The sequence below is a fragment of the Periplaneta americana genome, chromosome 5 (assembly GCF_040183065.1).
Source record: "Periplaneta americana isolate PAMFEO1 chromosome 5, P.americana_PAMFEO1_priV1, whole genome shotgun sequence".
In the NCBI taxonomy this organism is placed as follows: domain Eukaryota; kingdom Metazoa; phylum Arthropoda; class Insecta; order Blattodea; family Blattidae; genus Periplaneta; species Periplaneta americana.
Window position 1 is genome coordinate 487,786 of NC_091121.1, and position 23,913 is coordinate 511,698.

General features: G+C 36.6%; 2 protein-coding genes across 3 annotated transcripts in view; one reads left to right on the top strand and one right to left on the bottom strand.

Moving 5' to 3' along the window:
* On the bottom strand, nucleotides 1-17,687 carry LOC138699400 (uncharacterized). 2 transcript variants are annotated; one of them, XR_011331993.1, is made up of 5 exons: nucleotides 17,478-17,687; nucleotides 15,360-15,469; nucleotides 13,317-13,439; nucleotides 2,499-3,782; nucleotides 1-2,412 (listed from the first exon to the last, which is right to left on the bottom strand). XR_011331993.1 is itself a non-coding variant. In XM_069825261.1 (4 exons), exons 1-4 carry the CDS (start codon nucleotides 17,606-17,608, stop codon nucleotides 3,670-3,672), a joined length of 477 nt encoding a protein of 158 aa, XP_069681362.1. In that variant the 5' UTR covers nucleotides 17,609-17,687; the 3' UTR covers nucleotides 1-3,669. The 2 variants fall into 2 exon arrangements, 1 of the variants encoding a protein (XP_069681362.1); XM_069825261.1 differs by having other exon boundaries at nucleotides 1-3,782.
* The window catches only part of LOC138699398 (uncharacterized), a 76,892-nt gene continuing 62,730 nt past the window's right edge, over nucleotides 9,752-23,913 (top strand). The window contains exon 1 of the mRNA XM_069825249.1: nucleotides 9,752-9,800. Coding sequence (XP_069681350.1) covers nucleotides 9,767-9,800 — 34 coding nt within the window. The 5' untranslated portion in view covers nucleotides 9,752-9,766. The remainder of the gene's footprint in view (nucleotides 9,801-23,913) is intronic.

Sequence of the window (23,913 nt, forward strand, 5' to 3'; positions counted from 1 at the left end):
TTTTCCGTTTTTTTTTTTTTTCATAAGATAACTCTGTTTAAACTAAATGTATTTTCGTACTAAACGAGTTAGAAAGACATACTTTTCAATTATCCACTGTTTTTTTTTTCTTTTCAGTACTTATTTTTATATAATTGTGACGTGCTTTCGACAAAAAATACTTTTGAGCACTACTGTACTTATTGACTTACCCTCGTATTTTTACAATAAATAATATATATAAGCCAGCTCTGACTGAAAACTATCAAGTCCTGCATTTGGTTACTTTGAGTACAAGTTAAAGTTAGGTGTACATGGATCATGCTAGCTTCACTCCGGGAGTCTTACCTGCAATGAGATTGCTCCCACATCTGCTTATTTGTGTGTTTGTGAGAATGGTACTCGTGTACAAAATACACGATCACGTGAATTTAATAACAACTTCAATATTTATTTAAAGCTACCTTATGGGCAACAAGATTATTCTCACAATAAATAAAATGCACTAGATTCTAGACACTTTCTGTTTCGTATTGTATTTTTTACACAAAAAGTAAAACCAATGCTCATTATTTTTCTCCTATTTACAGAGTTTTGAATATTTAAATTTCACTTTTTAAAAGAAACAGATACATTCTCTCAAAGTGAAAATGAGTTCAGAAGTATAATTCCGTCTTTTTACATCCCATCTTACTCGTTCTACTTTTCAGTATATTATTCTGTTGATCATTATTACTTTATCGTAATACTGCTCTTAAATTGTAACTATCTATTCTATTTAAAATCACTATACTAACATTTCCTATTTAACACTTAACCCACCACACGGTTTTACTCATAAGGATCCTTTTCTTCCTAATACACATCATTATAATAATCTTGTTAAATCTTGACATGTAATATTGAATTATATATAACATATTTCGGGTCTGATGTTTCAACTTTTGTTCATTTAGAAACGTTTGTATGTATTTTTGTCTCCATTTATTACAGTCTAATGCCAGATTGTAGAAACTAACTATTATGAACACTTGTTTTACACATTACAACTGCACACAGCATATACATGTATACATCTATAAATAAATAAATTGTGGAAATTACAATAATACAATAAATCATAAAAACAAAATTATTTACACAGACTCTTGCTGCTTGTTTTGTTTGTGCCTTACTTACTGTACCCCATATGCAACAACACTGTTGTGGGCTGCTTGGTGACTAGATAGGATTCTACTAAAACACTGTTGATGGAAGTGAGCATGTTAAGTCCAATAATTGTTGAAAAAAAAACATCCATGATAATAACGTTCAATGTCACTTTATTCTATAAGTAAATACATATTTTAGAATTGATATTCAAAAGTTTTACTCTTGTTTTTGCTGAATACAACACTATACTGTGCCTCCATCATGTAACACAAGAATCTTTGTCCACTTGTCTCGAACCAAACTCCCAGCTGCTACCAAGATAATGTGTACAATATTTCTCAAGAATTATTGGTGATGTAAAGGAGAGTGCATGCGCTAACAGTAGCAACTCATAGTTTGTGATAGCAAAGTTATGAGGGGTCTAGTTTACCATTGTGATTGAAAATTATGGATTTTAAGGAAAATAGAAATCCTCTATATGGTTTCCTTCAAAAATAAAACTAGAGATCATGGCATGTATGTACAACAAATGGTTATAATGACTATCAGCTGTTTCTCACCTAGAAAACGACTCTGCATTGTGGAAACATCCCTTTTGACTGCTATGTTTATGCAAAAAAGTCTCATGAATTTGCTAACGCATCTTGTGAACACAGCAGAAATACAGTAGGAAATGTGGGATCCAACATGCTTCCAAAAACCAATGCTAAAGGAGTTCTTCACTACATTTAATTTTTATATTTAGGGTTAATGAATTGTTGTTGGTTGCTTGTGGAGGCAATCTGACTACCAGCACTAGACATATTCATTTACAGCATCAGGCCGAAACTCCTTTCGAGAGTTTGTATACAGGAAGCAGATTAGAAGTTATTAGATCAGAGTTTGCTATGAGCAACAATATCTGCCAGTAGTAATTCAGTGCAATATGATAATGGTCAAAGACGGAATATTTATGTTTGGTCAAGTTTGGATTGCCAGAAGGTAATGATCAAGGATAACTGTATGTTCCATCTAAAAAAATGCAAATTTTATGTTGTTTTTGAAAGGGTTTCCTTTTGCCTTACAATTTTATTGACAGCTAATTTTAAGCTTGTATTTGCATATTGTGTACAAATTTTCAAGGAAAGTTTTGATCTGATGATTTTGAAAGATTTCCTTGTTAGACCTTGCTACACCACAAAATCTGACATTGCCTACTTTCCTCTGTTTTAACGTCTTTTAATGTGATTTGTTGCTAGAGTGTCATCCATGGACCTCGTAACCCTGGTGAATTGCAGGGACCTTCATGGCTCTACAATACTACACTGCAGCATGATTTGTTGCTAGTCTCATCCATGGACCTCGTAACCTTAGTAAACTGCAGGGACCTTCATGGCTCTACAGTACTACACTGCAGCATGATTTGTTGCTAGAATGTCATCCATGGACCTCGTAACCTTAGTAAACTGCAGGGACCTTCATGGCTCTACAGTACTACACTGCAGCATGATTTGTTGCTAGAATGTCATCCATGGACCTCGTAACCCTAGTGAATTGCAGGGACCTTCATGACTCTACAGTACTACATTGCAGCATGATTTGTTGCTAGAATGTCATCCATGGACCTCGTAACCCTAGTGAATTGCAGGGACCTTCATGACTCTACAGTACTACACTGCAGCATGATTTGTTGCGAGAATGTCATCCATGGACCTCGTAACCCTAGTGAATTGCAGGGACCTTCATGACTCTACAGTACTACACTGCAGCATGATTTGTTGCTAGAATGTCATCCATGGACCTCGTAACCCTAGTGAATTGCAGGGACCTTCATGACTCTACAGTACTACACTGCAGCATGATTTGTTGCTAGTGTCATCCATGGACCTCGTAACCCTAGTGAATTGCAGGGACCTTCATGACTCTGCAGTACTACACTGCAGCATGATTTGTTGCTAGTGTCATCCATGGACCTCGTAACCCTAGTGAATTGCAGGGACCTTCATGACTCTGCAGTACTACATTGCAGCATGATTTGTTGCTAGTGTCATCCATGGACCTTGTAACCCTAGTGAATTGCAGGGACCTTCATGGCTCTACAGTACTACACTGCAGCATGATTTGTTGCTAGTCTCATCCATGGACCTCGTAACCCTAGTGAATTGCAGGGACCTTCATGACTCTGCAGTACTACACTGCAGCATGATTTGTTGCTAGTCTCATCCATGGACCTCGTAACCCTAGTGAATTGCAGGGACCTTCATGACTCTGCAGTACTACACTGCAGCATGATTTGTTGCTAGTCTCATCCATGGACCTCGTAACCCTAGTGAATTGCAGGGACCTTCATGACTCTACAATACTACACTGCAGCATGATTTGTTGCTAGTCTCATCCGTGGACCTCGTAACCTTAGTGAACTGCAGGGACCTTCATGGCTCTATAATACTACATTGCAGCATGATTTCTTGCTCCTAGGCAACGTTTGCTGTCGTCAGGATGTCGGTGCCGTTGACACCAGCTGCAGCATACACTTGGTCAGAAGTTGCATCCTGCTGTTCAGATTGCTATTTTGAACACTTGGGGCTCGACAACAGAACCATTGCGTGACACAGATCGTTTCTTGTTGAAAACTAGGCTGGAATATGCAGGTGGTGGATCTTCCTGGTAGCCTGTAAACATTTCAGCAGATAGATTTTTAATGATAGCAATAAACATTGCAATGTAAACAAGCATAATCTTCCTCAATTTACATACTAGGTATTAGTTGACATGGAACATTTAATATTAAGGAAAATTACATCATCGTTTTTGGACATGTTAGAATCTGTAGTACTCTGAAATAAATCTATGTTCGTATGTGTTAAGAGAATGGCCATTCATCAAGTTCTGAGCTGTTATCAATAAAAACAATTGACATTGTAAATAATTAAAATACGATCATCTGGTCCAGAGAGTATCCGTTTATGATACATGGATAATTCGTTTAATGTGTTTCTTAATTTATTAAATAATTAAAATACAATCATTTGGTGCAAAGAGAATTCCATGATATGATTTTTAATTGGAGTTGTATTTAAATAATTAAAATATGAACATTTTGGTGCAAGGATAATTTGTTTGGATAATTAGGCCTAACTATATACACCATTCTCTCTCATATGTACTGACAATGTGATGTGCGTGAAAATGTGGAGTTTACTACAGTATAATTTTTTATCGTTTGTTCTATTTATCTTCTTACCCTCTCATTCTCCTCTACTTTTTTCTCTCACTTTCTTTATCTATTACATATATTTAACGTTAATTTACTTTATGTGCAGCCACCGGGATTCGATGCAAGGATTTTTCCCTTACAGATGCTTTACCACTACGCTATGAAGCAATCTGGAGGACTGCTTAAAATATTTCATTTAATGTTGAGTTACTTGTTCATAAATTTTTAATACACATCAGTAGATGATGCGAGGTTGGAGCCTCTTCCTGGAGCTGAGGTGAGTACAAATTGTTTGTTAGCTATGTCTCAGTCTAATTCAGAATGTAATTTTGTATTTGTTGGGGGGCAACGGGGCATTGCTTCCCCCTCTTGGGACTGTTGCCCCCAAACCTCCAATAGCATATAGTAAAAATAAAAAAAAAAACATCATTAAAACCAATTAAATAACCAGGGCAACAAGTGATATTTCCAGTGAGGTTAAGTTAGTGGAGCAGAATGAATCTGTGATAGATAAAATTTAAATTTACAAATCAATTCAATTTGTTGATTTAATAACTGAACACATAAAATAATAAAATTACTAGTGTAACATTTTACATTACTTAATCCATTGATGAAACTATATACTGTATATAATAAAAATGCTAAACATATGTTGGTTTTTATATTTGATTACCGTTTTTGGCTACACTGAGCCATCTTCAAATCAAATGACTAGATTTGCTTTACCAGCATCCACCTGCTCTCCAGTACGACTTACTTATCTATGAAACAATCACACGCTTAGCTCCAGTTTTACAGTTAGTTTCCAGTAATGATATGGTATGTCATTTAACTTACTATCCCAACTTATTTTCGCATTTAATTGCAGAAATGAACGGCACAAGCTGATAACGAATGATTTGAGCATACATCTGTAAGTTATTTAAGTATATAATGAAGATTTGTATCAGTTAAGCTACTTCACAAATGTTATCTACCATCAGATATACACCCATAATACCCTTGTATCTGTACACATATGATCATTTGATAATGTGACTTTATATATATATATATATATATATATATATATATATATATATATATACAGGGTGTATCAAAAATACGTGTACAAACTTCAGGCATGGGTTCCTTACACCAAAAGAAGGAAAAAAGTTCATATGAACATATGTCCCATAATCCTTTGTTTCCCCGTTATTCATTTATTACTGAAAGTTTGCGTTCAATGGCCTTCGAGGTCCAACCTCAAAACTTCATTTCTTTATGCACTCATTCATAGAAGGCTGTGACTCGTTGTATCAGAAATGGATTGCAGATGGCGAAGTGTTGCCATGGAGACTTGTTTACATGTGTCATTTGTCATTAGTCTGTCTTCAACGTTGCAATTGTGAACGTTCAACCATGGCAGGACGATATTCATTTCGTGAGCAGGCTGACATCATTTTTATGTATGGTCGCGCGAATGGTAATGGACGCGAGGCTGTACGGCTGTATCAGATGGCATTTCCAGACCGAAGACAACCGAATCATCAAACCTTTGTTGCTGTGTATCGTCGCGTTGCTGAGACAGGAACCGTTGCACCACAGACTGGTGATCGAGGAAGACCAAGAGTTGTTCGTACGCCGAACCTCGAAGAAGACATTTTACACTGTGTCGAAGACGATCCAGGTATCAGTACAAGACAATTGGCTGTGGCAACTGGTACATCACACAGTACAGCATGGAGGGTACTTCACGAGCAGCTCTTGTATCCGTATCATATGCAACGTGTGCAGGGCCTTTCGCCTGCCGATTATCCACCACGGGAGAACTTTTGCCGATGGTTTCTAGCACAAATAGCCAATCCATTGTTTGTCTCATCAGTTTTGTTTACAGATGAGGCAACGTTTGGGAGAGATGGAATTACCAATTTCCACAATGAACACGTATGGGCAGATCGTAATCCTCGTGCTGTATTTCAGGCTAGACATCAGCAACAGTTTAGGATTAATGTGTGGGCTGGAATTGTAGGTGACTGTCTGGTAGGTCCATACTTTCTATCAGCACGTCTTACAGGTGCTATCTACAGGGACTTTATCCAAAACACTCTTCCAGAATTACTGCACGAAGATGTGCCTCTGAACATAAGACAAAACATGTGGTTCATGCATGATGGGGCTCCAGCACATTTTAGTCGCCTTGTTCGAGATACACTGACTGATGTCTACCATGACATATGGATAGGCAGAGGAGGACCAGTTCAATGGCCAGCACGTTCTCCCGACCTCATCCTTTGGATTTTTATCTTTGGGGGCACCTTAAACAATTGGTTTATGGAGCAGACATCCCGGATCATGAAACTCTTCATCGACGTGTCATGGAAGCTTGCGAAACCATTCGACATCATCCTGGAGTATTTGAAAGGGTGCGACAGTCCATGATTCGACGAGTGCATGCATGTTTAGAAGCAAGAGGAGGACATTTCGAGCATTGGTTATGAGTTTTGTGTGTTGCATTTTATGAGTGTACCAATGTGTTGAACAGTTCCTAACGGGGAAACAAAGGATTATGGGACATATGTTCATATGAACTTTTTTCCTTCTTTTGGTGTAAGGAACCCATGCCTGAAGTTTGTACATGTATTTTTGATACACCCTGTATATAATGTTATACCAGTTTATAAATTAGGCTATGTACTATCCATCTCACATGTACACTTGCATCCAGTTTGTTAACCTTATTTCTAATTTATTAATGTACTCGTAAAGCAAATCTAGTCACTTGATCTGAAGATGGCTCAGTGTAGCCGAAAACGTTAATCAAATGTAAAAACCAACATTAGGCCTACTATGTAAACAAATAAAACTTTGTATGCGATAAGTAGGGATCGGAAGTTAAGGCACTAAAAATGGTGTTTTAGGCTCCTAAAAGGCACTAAAAATTGTATTCCAAGCACTAAAAATAAAAATTTGTGGAAAATTAACCACTGAAAAGTTATGCCACACACAATAATTAATTATTTCCTTACACGATGTTTTAATTAAATGCCAGTATTCGCTTTTTTGTTTGTTATGTATACACAGCAAATTAAAATAACGGGAAGATTAAAACACTCGCTCTTGTGACATCTATTGAACAAAATCTGTTTAGGCTATATGCCGAAAAGGATCTCTCAACATGCACAGAAGTGACTGGAACGTGCCATCCTGGCTACATTAAACCCCTCAGGAAGCTCAACACTGGTCTCACTTAGAACTTTATACACAGAATTAATGGTTTCATATCCAGAATTTCTTGAAACAACACTTTTTAGCTTCTCATATATTTGAGCAGCATACTTGCCAGGAGCTACACATAATCTGTTCTTTGCATTCAAAAACAGGAACATGGATTCAGAAAATGACAGACTGCTGAATGGTATCTGCTACAAAAGTGAAATGCGCATCGATATATGCTAAGTCTTCTTTAAGTCCTTTTTCTTGAAACACACTGAGCTTCTTTGATTGATAGAGAATTATTCTCTGAAAATTCATTAACAATTAGTGCTATTTGTTCAAAGTTATTCGCATAGTTTTCAACCATGTCCCCCACCCCGTAATAATAGGCTCAGGGGGTAGGGGAGTGTCGGGTAACTTCTCTCTAAATACAAAGATAATCCTAGACTGTGTGCTTCAAGCAGATACGTCGTGTATGTTATGCAGGAGAAGGGCAAATAATAAAGTAAACCGTTATCTGAACTCAAGAGGGTGACTGGTCGTGATGGGACCAGTTAGGTAGAGGGTCTCAAGAATTCCACCACAATAGGGTGTCCGAAATATTTGTATACTATAAGAACTATCAGTTTTTTCAGTTTCAAGCAAAAAAATTAATGAGTGCTGTTAACTATATATGCCTATACAGAAAAGGGAAAAAATAAAAATAAAAAAGGCAAATATAAGCAATATAAAACTTCACCACAACATTTGATTTTTCGTGATCTGTACACATAAATTAACAGCCTTGAAATACGTACATTCAAACAAAATGGGCATTTTCCTAAACTTCCGATCCCTAGTGGTAATCTTAGATGTCCATTAAGAATTATTATAATATAGTAACATTGGCTCATCGGACAATTGAATATGACATTCAAATCCACTGATGAAAGCTATCATTTAAATATTGCCTATAAATGCAATTCATGAACATTATAACAGCAGGTGAACTATTTAAGGAATTTGTGAAGGAAGTTAAGTCGTGTGTATCCAGTGTACGGAGTCATCGTTATAAGCGAAGTGACTTGGCAATACACCGCACACACAGGAGCTCGACAGCGAGCACGTATAAGGTGAGTACAAAACTGGCATATGACACAACGGCGTATTATGGTTAATTACCATGATGTAGGGTAGATTGGACCACTGCGAATAGTGTACTGACGTTTAATCGGCCGAATAGTCAATGAAAATATTGAAATTACTTCAGTAAGTGACTTATATTTTAATATTTACTTGCATTTTTATAGATTTGAGGGCTCCTTATAATATCCATATTACCTTAATCTACAACTTTCTGCGTAATGATTTCTGTGGCTTAATAATCGGTTTCTACAGCAGTGTCACTTGTTCTAATGATGTACCGTAGGCTATTGCATGATCTTATTGTGCGTGCAAGGGGCATTTATTCAAGTGATTAGTTACGGATGTTTGTGGCGGCTTTCAGATTATGTAATATTATGCCGTAATGAAGAAAATTTGGAATTTATTCAAATATTTTTTAGAAGAAAGTGGCAATACCAAAGAGAAAAAAAGCTAAGATTTGTAATTATAAAGTTTCGCTTTTTCATAACACTAGAAGACGCGTGTACATCTGAATGTTTCTACATTGTGTTTGTTTATAATTGCACCTCGTCAGGAGTTTCTTATGAAAGAATTGATACCTTTAGGAGGACGGTAGTTGACTGGTGGGTTTTTTTTTTTAAAGAGAAGTGTGTATTAACTATGGTCTAAATACTGTAAGTCGAAAAAGTTGGGAGGAATTGGTGTTGTTGAAATAGAAGCTCAAGTTGATAGGTAAGCGAAAATGCGATTGTGGTCTTGTTATCGAAGGTCAGAGGATCTTTGGAGAGGTAGAGAGAGCGAGAGAATGCATTCTATAGCTACTAATATTTTTGTTCTTGTACGGTACCAAAGGACAATAGTGATAGTTTTAGAATATTATTCTGGAATATATTCATCCAGGTACTACTTTAATTAGTGATTGTTGGAGAACTTTAATATTTGTGTAGAGGATGACGGTTTCGTATGGTTACGAGTGAATCAGTGGACTTAGTTGACCCCGATATTGGAGCACATAACCAAAACATTTAAATAGCATAGAGGGAAGTTCGGGCTAAAATTCCTCAATATGGACGCAGGAAGAAACACAGGACTGGTTTCTTAGCTGAATTCGTGCTTCCATATTTTATTGATTACTTCATGCAGAATTGTATCTGCAGTTACGTGTTTAAAGGTGAGTTTCGTAATTATAAAGTAAATTTTGGTTGTGTATAATTTTGGGGTGGTAGTCATAGTAACAATTTTCCCTTAAGTTTGCACCAGACTTTAAATTGAATCTTCGATCTCGCTACACACCACTACACATTCTGAATGACGTCTGATTTGTGTTGCGTCATTTCATGATGAATAAGAGCCCGGAACTGTAGGGTAGGTGCTAAAAGCTAAGAATGGCACTAAGTATGGATGAATAGATGTGATGTTTGTGAGGAGGGTTTTTAAGCCCATTAACTAAGAGTCCGATATATAGGGGAGAGTCGGGTAGTATTGGACATCTGGTAATATCGGACAGTGAGTTTCTTTAATCTACCACCATATGGTAGTACCTGAATGACATGGTTACGTTTCTCTATGCGACATCACAGAAACATAACCATGTCAATCAGGTACTATCATCGTATGGAAGATGAAAGAAACTCACTGTCTGATATTACCCGATGTCCGATACTACCCGACTCTCCCCTACCGGTATAATAAGAGACAGCAGAGCCACAAAGATTGGACAGTGCGCTAATTTGTAAGTGGTGGTTAAGAGGACTGAAGACCTGTAACGGCACCAGAGGGAAAATACTGAATGACAGAAATGACATCTAAAAGGATTGGGAATATGGCTTCTATATTTTTTTTAACTATAGCGAGTAACAGTATTAATTTTTAGCACCAAAGTTACGGGCTCTAGAAATGATACAGAAATGGTATATATCATTTTACAAATAATATTATATAATAAGCGAGTTTTCGTAAGGCCAAGGACCAGTGACAGGTTTTCTCTTCGGCTTTTTGCGTTAGGTTTATGCCTGAAGTAATCTACTATCTTTTCAACTCCTAGGAGTAGGGCCTTTTTAGTAAACTGGCTACCGAATTTATGTCGGCAGGACAGCAAACGCTAGGCTAAATAGGCGTAGTCCTAGCACTTGTAACCTAATACTTCTACTGTGATATAGCCTAACTCAGACATGCGAATGACACTGCAGCCACCTCCATAACTGTTGAATACAGCAGTCATATTTCGATAGACCAAACAGAGGAAGTAAATATAAAATATGTTAGTTAGGAAAGAAGTTATTAATTTTGTGTACATTCATCCCCTATAAAAGGGTAGTTCCCCTTACATAAACGTAACCAGAGTTTGTAATGAAATGAAATATGTTACCCTGAAGTTCTGCATAAAGTTTCATGAAAATCTGTTGCATAGGAGAGAAGTTATTAATTTTGTGTAAATTCACCCTCTATAAAAGGGTAGTTCTCCTTACACAAACATAACCAGAGTTTGTAATGAAATCAAATATGTTACCCTGAAGTTCTGCATAAAGTTTCATGAAAATCTGTTGAATAGGAGAGAAGTTATTAATTTTGTCCAGCTAGATTAAGAAAATTGCACACTGTGCAGTGTAGTGAAAGAACGATTGGAGTGTTTCTAAAAGTCATTAAAAAAGAATTGCTGAACTGCATGTTTGCTGTTCGCATTATGCAGGGCTTTCATTTCAGAACTTCCCAGTCTAAATAACTAATTATTTAAATTGAATTCAATTTAAACAAAAAACACGTCAATTTAGATATTGAGAGCAAGTCTGAAACCAGGCTTAATTGCATTTTAGATTTCACCCCCAACCCCCAGCACTTTGAAATTTCAAATGGCACCCCTATATTTTTATACTTAAATATGAAAGAGCATTCACTTGTTTATACACCTCGTTCATTTATTTCACATCTTTTGCCTGGCAACCTGACAAGAAACAGTTTATTTTGCTCTAAATCAACTGTTCAAAATGTGCTCCATTGTCGGTTAAACAGTAATGCAGTCTATTTTGGAACTCCTCGCGAACGTTTTGGTGTGTTTCCTTACTAATCCGATTACATTCTTGGGTTATGCTATTTTTCAGTTCTTGAATATTCTCAGGCGGAGAAGTATAAACAACTGATTTCAAATGACCCCATAGGAAGAAGTCAAGCGAAGTATGGAGATCTCGCCGGCCATTTTACAGCACCTCTCCTACCAATTAATTTTCCAGGAAATCTTCTATCCAGCCACTGTCGCACAGGTACTCCAGAGTGTGGAGGAGTTCCGTCCTGTTGAAAATGCAATTTTGTTCGTCCAGCACCAGGTTTCCTTCATTGACTTGGTTCTCTAGCGACAGTGTGATAAGTGGATCAATTACATTATCTAATATGTTCAGACACAATTCTCCAGTCACGTTTTCTTCAATGAAAATCGGTCCAACAATATCATCCCCAAAAATTCCAGCCACACATTGTTCTTCTAAGGAAATTGGGTATTATCTTCACGAAACGCATGAGGATTTTCAATGTCCCAGTACCTACAATTGTGTTTGTTGACAAACACATTTAAGAAAAAAATCGCTTCATCATTAAAGCAAATATTTTGTGTAAAATTTGGATCATCTTCAATTCTCTAAGATATCTGTTCACAGAATTCTACTCTTCTGTCAAATTCGTCTTCCCTGAGCTGTTGGTGACTTTGTGTCTTGTAGGGGAAAAAATTTGTTCATTTTCATCACTTTATGTATGGAACCAACCGAATTGTTTGTTACAACAGCTACTTTTTGGATGGAGGTGGTGGGTTCATTGATGAAATGACCTAGTATTTCAATCTGAGAAGTTTCATCGAGTTTTCTAAGTTGGGCATTTGCTTTATTGCACACAAGAACCAGTTTCTTCAAATTTCCGTATTAGATATCAGATATTACATATCAGTGATACGTTTTTCTCAGGATGCCTCTCGTTGAAAGCTCTAGCAGTTCTATGAGCACAACGATTTTCAGCTCCATAAATAAATATGATTTCTGTTCTCTCTTGAAGGGTATACTACATTTTACTTAAGTATAAAAATATAGGGGTGCCATTGGAAATTTTAAATTGGGGGAGACTAGGGGGTGGGGGTGAAATCTAAAATGCAATTAAACCTGGTTTCAGACTTCCCCCTCAGTATCTAAATTGACGTGTTTTTTGTTTAAATTGAATTCAATTTAAATAATTAGCTATTTAGACTGGACAATTTTGAGATGAAAGTCCTGTATATATTTCAGTGAATCTACGTATTAATTTTCGACTTTATTATTATTATTATTATTATTATTATTATTATTATTATTATATTTAGCAGTAGTAAAACGTATGTAAATTAATATTTAAAACAATGTAGTCATATAAAATGCATTAATGAAATAATGGGAATCCTTTTTCACACCGGTCAGCTATTGCTAAGAAGTAATAAATATATATATATATATAAGTAATACCTATCGGTTACTACCTAACGGATTTTACACTATATCCATATTTTTGTTATTCTTCACACTAGAATGAAACACAGTGCAGGCCTAATTACTTTCCATAAAATTCTTACTTGAAAAGTAATATTTATATGAAACACATTTTTAATGTATTCAAAATGCTTTGGTATGGCAGTTGAAACACATTGTTCTGCATCGAAATTTTTTTAATCATTCACCTGGTGGGGGTCCCAGGTTCTCTGGAGACGACCAGGGTATGATCTGGAAGTGACGATGAGTGTCACCAGAAGGTTGAGTCGCTTCAGCATCATATGAGTGCTCGCAGGATGGAAGTCGAAGAACTGCAAAAGCAAAACGATTTTATTTAAATCTCTCAACTGGAAGAATGAAGTGCGGATATTTATAAATGTTTGGTTAAACCCTAGATCATATATACCCAGATTGCTCGGCCTTATAGACTTCGACAGTAACAACTTTTGTCAGGTTTACTATGCTGCCATCTAGTTGTTAATAAGGAGTCACGTCGTAACTCCCATTTGAATTGCCATCTTGTGTTTGTTTACAGTGGACGGGTGGCGATCCTGGCGGTTGTTCTCTTAAAAGTGCTACCAATTTTAACATAGGGATGATTAATCTGTTATATATGTGATCTGGGTATATACATACTTATACATCAACAATAATTACATTATTTATTATACTAGCAGAAGTTATTTCAGTAATGAGACCGAATAGCTCTCTTTGTGGTCCTACATCGATCCTGAGTGTGGGACAGATGAATTTTTCGTGCGTTATTATTTTGTCTTGAAACTTGAAGAATATTGACGACTATAATTATTGCTATTTATTATTATTATTATTATTATTATTATTATTATTCTCATAATAACAACAACAATAATCACTGGCACACACTACTATTCCACCAAAGCAAACCATCTCAAAAGGTGACTGGGAAAAACTGCCAACTGCAACTAGAACTACAAATCGGCCAGCAATGAGTACACAGACAGACACCTTTACATTACTTTGAACTAGTCTATTCTTTGAGAGCGGTGTCATTGGCCTGATAATGCAATATACAAATCAGTATGTTGCGAAATGTAATAGACTTGGAGAGGAAATGAAATGCTTCTTACTTGTTAGCTATAGTACGGTACTTCTTAGTGGCTACGTCGTGTTGCCTAGAAAAGGCAGGCCTATGTATTGGGAGATGTCAGTACTTCAGTTTCCAATGCCATATCCAGAGATCACTTCAAATTTATAAAGTCAAACATTCATATTTGTAATAATAATAAATGTGATAGGAACGATAGATTTGCAAAGGTTCGTCCTCTGATGGATGTGATCAGAGAAAAATGCCGAGATCTTATTCCTCACATGCAAAATCACCCGGTGAATGAAAGCATGGTACCGGCGACATGGCACCAAGCAATTTATTCAGGTTCAAGTTTTGGTGTGATGGATATCTGACGTGGTTCAAACCACACCAAGGTGGTGGTACATTGCCAGCAGTATAAGCTAACAAGGGCCTGAGTTATGAAGTCGTCATGTATGTTGAGCAGCTGGAAATGCTGACATACAGAATTGATTTTTACAATCTACTGTATGTACTTCATTTGCTCTTGAGCACAATTTGCACGTAAGAAGTATTTACGACACTGGAACAATAAGGACGAATAGAATCAGTACAGTAAAGATTGTAATTTACAGAAGCAGAATAATTGAAAAAGAAACCTAGAGGAACATTTGACTTCAGATCTAACAACTCTGACATGAAACTAATGTCTTCATAGAATGGCAACAATGTGGTTTTGATACCATACATACAGCTTCTCCCGTGACGGTGACGCGTTATTCAGAGCAGGGGAAAAGACAAATATTTGTGTCATTGATAGAGCTCACCAAAATATTTCGCTCTACCGAGTGTCTGTGAGGAGTAAGGAGGTGTAATTCTCTATTATTGCGCATTTCGTCGATGTAGCAGAGCATAATGCATGGCATCGCAATTATTGAAAGAGGAACACCATCTAAAACATCAGACTGATACGGTACTGTACCAGATATGACAAGACTGAGCACGAATGTGACGGCGGATAATACGACATAGCTTTAACTAATATAATGGTAATTTGTACCATTTTTTTTATTTAATGATAATACAATTGGAAAACTCTAATAGTTACATTTAAGTTTTTCATTGTAAATTCTGTGGGGTGAGTGGGGTGGATACGATGGATGTGCCCTTTATGCGAACTCACCTCGTGAAGATTTTTCCTCGTGTTCTTTCAAGTATCCAATGCATTTCCAAATGGCGATGAGTAACACAATGGCCACCAAAATGGTAACACAAATGGCTATCAGTTCGTCCCTGGAAAGAGATGCAGTTATAATTTTTATTAATATTCACTATTTCCTGTTGTGGCTTACATGATACCTACGAAACAGTTTCGATTCCCCCGGGGAAGTGGTGGTTTATTAATTTTCGAAGATTTTCATACCCTTAAACGGTTTTCATCCCCAATCCAATACGTGTCGCACACGCCACCCTAATTTTAAATGTAGGTCCATTTCTTTTTACTTTCGTTTTTCCAATAAATTTAATTTCATTAGTGATGGCAAGGCTCTCCATCATGGACTACACTGCAGGGACACATTTGGGCGAGACCTGAAGAGTTCACTTGCGGCGGAGATGAATGTTTATAGTTTCTTGAATCGAACTATTTGCCGGTACTCTCTGAATCTATGGAAAAAATGGACATTAAAATTTTTCTCCCCTGTAAATTGTCACTATAGAGTCAATTTTGTAGAAAATACTCGTATGTGGTTGAAGTTAACACTTGTTATATTATCATCAATGCTTTACATACTATATAATAATTCGTAAACTGTGGTCCGCAGATACCTGGGAGCTCGAGGGCTAATCAAACTAATATTTGATTTGTTGTTTAATTATGGAAATAGTGTATTACGATACAAGGTTGGGAAGTGCTTTTTATAAAATTGAGGAAAAGTTTGAAAAAGAGAAGAGGGAATTTTTCAATTTCCGAGATTTTGTAATGCACTTCACAAACGTGTATTGTACAGTATTTTTTGCACGATAATATGTTTTGGAAATAATATTTTTAAAAATCTTAATATGCAGTATCCATGTACGCTAGACTATGAACAACTGACTGACTCTCAGCAAGAAGTTTGTCATAGGTGACGGTAGATGGCAGTAGTAGTTTTAATTACAACCCTTGAGCAGTTACTTCTAATACTATGTATTTTAATATACTTATCTACGTTGGCAACTCTGAATTCAGTAAAATCTACTTCCAACAGTGGCGGCCGTTTGCTGTAACGACGAAAAAACACACTATCGTGCAAAAAGATAATAAACATGTCATGCAATCCCAGCAGTAAATGTGGGGCTATCTTAATTTTCATGAAAACATTATAATTATAACTTTTTTATTATTAACAAATCTAATTTTTTGAAAAGTTTGCAAACTAAACTTCAGGTTGTATAATTTGTAAAGTGAAAAATAAAAATAGCTTATACAGAGTGAATCGTAAGTAATGTCATTAATTTCAGGAGGTTATTCTTCCGGATATTCTAAACAAACAAGTTCAATAGAATTTTGCTCGTTTTTGCTTTCTCTTGGAGATAAAAAGTGTTTTATATGAAACATTTCGTAGCGTGTTTTGAAAAAGTTATTGATTTAATTCCCAATATGCTCAGTCAATTTAAGAGAGCAGTCTATTATAATAAATGATTGAAAGATTTTTAGTTTTGTCCTTTAAAATTGCAGAAATTTGATTCGAACAATAATGTAACTCTTCGTTCTGCAAAGGAATTTTACCAGAAGAAACGATGAAGTAATTTTATTAAATACCGGTAATTAAAATGAAATCTTCGGTCCAGGGAGCATCCGTTTTTGGTGCAAGGATAATTCGTTTAACATATTTATAAATTATAATCTTGAATACATTATTTAATAAATCACTCCAAACCAATATGAATATAGTATGGATTGTGTACTAAGATAATTTTTTTTCTGTTGGCCCCATTGTGCGTTATTGTTTACGTAAATAAAACATATGAAAATTAAAATGGCACATAATAGTAATTTATCCATGACTGGTACCGGTATCTAAATTGGTCTTTATTTCACAGTCCTTAGCAACCTAAACAATGTCTTTATTCACAGCAGTGAATTAATTTTTTTAATCATTCACTAGTAAAATTATTACACGCGTTTTTTTTATTCAAACTGACTTGTAGATAATGAATATAAGAATTCTATCCAATAGCATAGGATGGGAAAAATCGCTGTACACAGAATGATAGAAGACATCCAAACCAAATCAGGCAGGGTAAACTACATCCTTACCTGGAGTGGTGGCCACCCGAGCCGCCTCTGACGGGGGCTGCTGGCGTGACGAGCAGGGCCGACGACATCTCGAGTCTGTGCCTCACGCCGCGCCCGCGGAACCCTATGTAGGCCAATTCGGCCTGCGTCATAGCGGCTTATCTCGTGTTTACAGACGTCGCCATCAGCGCAGGCGGAAGTGATCATTGTTGTGCTGGTGTCAACGCACGCTGGGAAAATCTTATTCTTAGAACGATCCCGACTATCCAATCTGGTCATATTCTCTTTGTTGGTGATAATAATAATAATAATAATAATAATAATAATAATAATAATAATAATAATAATAATAATAACAATAATAACATTCTATGTAATGTATTTATTTCCCTGAAAAAAAAAATAATATTATGTGCTTATTATAATTTCCAAGTATATTCTCCAAATCAAATTGTTTGGTAGTCTTCGTTTCGTGACAATCTATAATGGCAATTCTGGTCTTAAAAATAAATGTTGATCTATATTCTATATAGCCTGTTGTATATTATATAGAATTTTCAATTCATGTACGAACACGAACTTTGTGTTATCGAACTTATTGTTGTAAATCGGTAAATGAGGTTCAGATGATATTCTTCAGATAGATGCCTGCAAATTTAATAAAGAAATGTATAGAAAAAATTTATTGTTTGAAGGAGAAGAGGCCGTTCAGCAATGGATCAGGACGGACATTCCTGTGTTATGTCAAGACCAACATCTAGCTCTTGAACTCTTCCATATGCAGGCTCTGTAGGCCTAAACTCTGTTGTGCATCTCGGAGCATCAAACTGATTCCCAATCGAGTGGATAAGGAACTTCTGCTGCAGCCCGCCTTCCTCTTCAAACGTGCATTTCTTCCGAAGTACTTAGAACATTCAGTCATTTGCCTCGAAATCATCTGCAGCGCAGTATGGAAGGTGTCTGCAATATCCTCAACTTACAGTCTGGTCGAATGTTTGCCTGATGGTGGCACCGTTAGGATTATTGCAAGCACTCTGAAGTCTTATTCTTGAACTTTTCGTCAAATGGAAGAAACAAAGCCGCAATCAGCGCGCGGGAACAAATTTTTAACAGCACGAATAATACTCATATGGAGGTCTGATGCTACCACAAATGGTTGCGGAAGTATTTGGACGAATACTGTTGGTTTAATTTGCTTTGTATGAACAATTAAGAACAGTATTCCTTGTGTGAAATGGCTGTAATGCGCATAATTATCAACGATGTTGTCTTCCTGTGTTTGGCTAATAAGTTTTTTTTTTTTCCCCCGATGGTCCCTAGCCAATAGCCAATTGCATTACTGCGCTCGTGCAGAGTCGTGATGGCGCTGTCCATGCCCCATTCCGAGGAGGCCGGCGCGGGGCGGGTCTGAAGTTCAAACTCCACAACGTCCATTTCCTTCAACATGTCCAAAACGTCCTCAACATCTTCAAGAAAGAGCGAACACATACGTATTGAGGGTCTTGTGTGACGCAATACCTCCACGTACTTAGCTGCAACCCTAGAAGACGGTCAGAATTGCTGTGGGTCGAAGTTGCAGATTAAAGGTATTGAACACTGCGAGGAGGCATGTGGTTTCCTGCTGGTAAGAACACAAGCGAGCGGGAACACAATCGTACACACTTCAGACGAACATAGGCCCAGTCTTAAGTAAGGCTGTCTTGTTTCATTTATCCTGATAGGAATCGAATGAAAAGTCCTCTGGGTTTATAGACAAACGCTACCGCGAGGATTAAATAATAATAATAATAATAATAATAATAATAATAATAATAATAATAATAATAATAATAATAATAATATGTTTGTTCTTTCTGCATCATTTTCTATGAATTTACCAAGCATTCATGTTATCTGCATTCCAGAACTTGCGACAACACTTCCTGTATTCAAGAGGGCTGCATTCTCCGTTTCAAATAGATTCTTGATTAACAGTGACAGATACCTCTTATCAGTTCTTTGCTTTTTATGTAGAAACATTCACTGAAATTACCATCCATAGCCTATGTACTACTGCCTGCATGTCTAATCTCGTGATATCTTACCTTTTCTATAAATTCTTTGCAACTTTTCATTGGTAGGATTAGCTATATCAATAATTATATCAGCACTTTTGTTTTCAAGATTAAATATCAAAATATTTAACTTGTTATTTACAACACATCTGTCTGTTATGATACTAAATATTTACATTATATTTCATTTCGTAAAAGTTTGACAGGATTGTATTCAAAATATAACATTATTATTATTATTATTATTATTATTATTATTATTATTATTATTATTATTGACAAGGAGGTTTCGGTTTCAATCCTGGGTGGGCATTTTTTTCGTTACCAACTTTCCCCTCAGCCTTCTGTTCAGTCGGTACGGGTAAGCAGCAGGGTTACCACCCGTCCGGCAAGAGGAGGACATGTCCTCTTTTTTAATAATTTTATCCTGTCCGGCAGGCATTTAAAAATAATTCAAATGTCCGGCATTTCGTATTTAAACTACAATTAATATGAATATTGAACAATGTGCGATATTATGCATAGAATATCTAAACAAATGGTGGAAACTTATGAAAGAATTTAACTGCTTTCAATGGTTGAAGCTGGAGCACATAAAAAAACAAAATATGATGACCTATTGACATTCATTGAATTCTTACACTCTAAAAAATGTCACTATTCATGATTCTAAGCTATTTTATCAATGTTATTCTGTAATGTACAAAGATATGCCAATCAAGTTAATTTTGACAAAGATTAAAGTTTAGATAAACAATGGTGCAAATTCTTCAATTCCAATAGTTCTGTGACCATTGAAACTTTCTCAGAACTCTTAAAAATATGTCAATTCCATTTATTTATCCCAAGTCACAATGGAAGTGCTGAGAGAGTATTTTCCCTAATATCTGCTCAATGGACAAAAGAATGAAATCCCATGCCAACGGAGACAGAGGTGTCATCATGGTGAAATATACTTTCAAGGACATGTCCTGTGAAGAGTTCCATAGTTATTTGTTACAAGATAGAAGTTTGTCTCTTCAGGCTCTTGTGCACAAAGTGGGCTCCACCGATAAGTAGGGTACAGATGTAATACTGATCCAGCTACTCGCTAAGGTGAGCCATTCTTTTTATCTTTAATTTTGTTCATACCAATTTTTAAAAAGTCCTCCTTTTTTCAGCAGTGTCCTCATATTTTAGATTCCATGTCCTCTAGAATTTCTTCTCATGGTAACCCTAGTAAGAAGGGAGTCGGAGCGTAGTGCTGACCACACAACTTCATTATTACACTGTCGATATAATGGCAGCATGAAGCTCTGCCTCCATGCCCGCCATATGCCTTCATCGCATCTAAAAGGGACTCCTTTATTATTATTATTATTATTATTATTATTATTATTATTATTATTATTATTATTATTATTATTATTATCGTAATCGTAACCATTATCAGCGTCACTTTCACCTCAACATCAAGGTGTAAAATGTGGTTTTTGTTCCGCCTTTACAGATTCAGATAGTTATTCATGGTATCATATAACATTTAATTTTCTCCTCCGTTGTAAGCCAGTGCTGTGCAGGCGTCACATGACAAAGATTCAGTCCGGTGAAATGGAGATGTCTGAATCCACGCTGATTGGGAATCGCATGCGCAATCCAGCAGTGCTTATTATTTATAGCCTACAGAGTGTCCCAAATTGATGTATACACACTTTGAAACACTATTTCTCAGCAACGAGATGAGACAGAAATACAATTTTTGCAGTTTTGTATTCCTTAAACATAGCACCACGGTGCTCCAGTGACTAGAGCATTGGACTTATAACCCGACGTAGCCTATCCTCGATTTATAACTTGTGTTAGGCAAGTTCGTGGTCGAGGTAACATAGGGTTTTCTCCAGGAACTCCTTTTTCCCTGTGGCATCTGAACAAACCTCCATCATCTCATCTCATCTCATCTCATCTCATCTCATCTCATCTCATCTCATCTCATCTCATCTCATCTCATCTCATCTCATCTCATCTCGGGTGTAGCGTAGACCAGCCTCCCTTGGCGCACCCTGGGTAAAGATTTTGTCGGTAAATTGATCTACACAGCAGCTTCATGTGCGTGAATGACGAACAGTCGAGTAAGCTTACTCGCCATTAGTATTTTTTTTTTTCATTTTTCTTAAAACTTAAACGGTTATTTAACAGACATGCGTGATTAAACAAGTTACAAAAATAAGCATTCAAATAAGATGAACTGCCGTTTTTTGCATTATACACAAAAGACATTCTTTACAATGCCAACCAAAATTAAAATATTAACGCCGTCTATAAATTGCATTGTATGAGTGTCTAAAAATACACGGCATAACTTCAGCCGGAGTTCCTCTTGCCTAGACAATAAAAATAGTTTATATCAATATAGGACCGGAAATGCTTGGTTTCCGAGTTTTGAAGGTCTGTCTGTTCAGATTACCTTCAAAGATCTGTCGAGGGCACTTAACTGTTCACATTATCTTACAATAAATGTTCAAATGTTCAATTTTTGTCTCACATCCATGTACGAGTATCATGGCTCCGCGAAGACGATCGCTTTGTATTGTCTCACAATTTTATTGTGGAGAGCTTCCACATCAGTCACCGGAGTCGAATACACAATGATTTAAATGACCACACTACAATAAATCTAGAGGATTTAAATCAGGTGATCATGGAGGTCAGACAATAATTGGTCCACTCTGCCCATCCTCCAACCAGCATACCTTCGATTCAGGTAGGCCTAATTGCAAGCTCGGTGACCAAAATGTCGGAGAGCGCCATCGTGGATGAAAGGTGCTCATTGATCTATGATCAGTGGCGTGTTGTGCAAGAAACCAAGCAGTTGTTTGTCTGAAAATGTCTGTACCCCACCCCAGAATGTTTGAACGTATACAGAACTCATTAACCAAACATTTACGGACCTATGTTGATATAAGCATCCTGATATGCAATTTCCCTTCATAAATTCACATATTGTATGAGAGTCAACATTCATTTAATAGTGATAACAATGTTGAAATATACTATATTAGTAATATAGTGGGACTCCTTTCTCTTAATTATACATGTTTAAGACCTTGCTTCACGTATAACAAATGTGTTTGCAAGGGATGATGAATTCTTGGGCATTGAGCTCGCTCTGCCATTTTCTCTGCAATAATGTGCTCTATTGTGTTTTAACTTCGGACTTTGAAACAGACTGAATTCACAACGAAAGATAGACGTGATTCTGTACAACAATAATAATAATAATAATAATAATAATAATAATAATAATAAACGTTTTCCCAATGATAGTAATTTATCCGTATCATTTGGGACTTTATTTTGCGTAATGTAAAAAGAAAAAAATATGAAGAAACATTTCTCACGATTCGTCGAGTTATGTTTTCTATTAACACTAAAATATTCTGCTAAAATTGTTATATTTCATGTGCATCGTTCTCGGATAAATTGATTCGTAGACCAATAATTCAGGAGAATCGCTGTACACAGGTGAATGGCACTAGTAATGCTGACGTGCGCTGTCTAAATTAATTTCGATTTTTTCTCTACTGACAGAAAGTACAAATTTAAATCTGAATTGTAAAACAAAACACAACATTACAGCTCAACATTTAACAGAAGAAATCAGATGTATAGTGAATGCAGTTTACACTGGAAGCATCTTGTCTCAGTTCCTTGCAAATATTTGATCTGTGAGCACTCTGCACACGTGAAGGTAAGATACTTGGTGCGTGATTTGGGAACAGTGAGATGTAGAAGCTGGTCGATTTATCTCCTATCAACAGATAAGCTACGACAGATGTGTCTGTCATAGCACACATGCAACAACTTCGTGCCTGACCGCACAGGCCTTTGCACTTCCCCACATTTGACTATTTTTTTATACAAAAATGCGTCTGTCTCCTCATTAGGTGGGAGTTGGACATCACATAAAATGCAACCCTCGTGCTACACGGGAACAAAGAGAATACAATGAGAATAGAGGAAATAAGGGGAATACAGGGACAAAAAGGGGAATACAATGAGAATACGGGGAATACTGGGAGAATAAGGGGAATACAATGAGAGTAACGGGAATACAGAGACAATAAGGGAAATACAATGCGAATAAGGGGAATACAAGGAGAAGAAGGAGGTTTCAAGGGAAATACAACACACGTAGTTGTGCTTAGCGGTATGCTATACACTTGTCGATTTCTTTGTAAAACGGCGATGGAAGTATGTATGACATAACACGATCCACAGCTGTGCCTGTAGGAGTAAAAGGAGAGGTTTCACTATACATGCTATGAAGGCTCCATGCCTGCTTGACCCTGGCACTAGAATGAAGTGGTGTGGTACTACGCTTCGACCGCCGTTACCCAGGATAATGAGTGAATATAGGGGCCGTC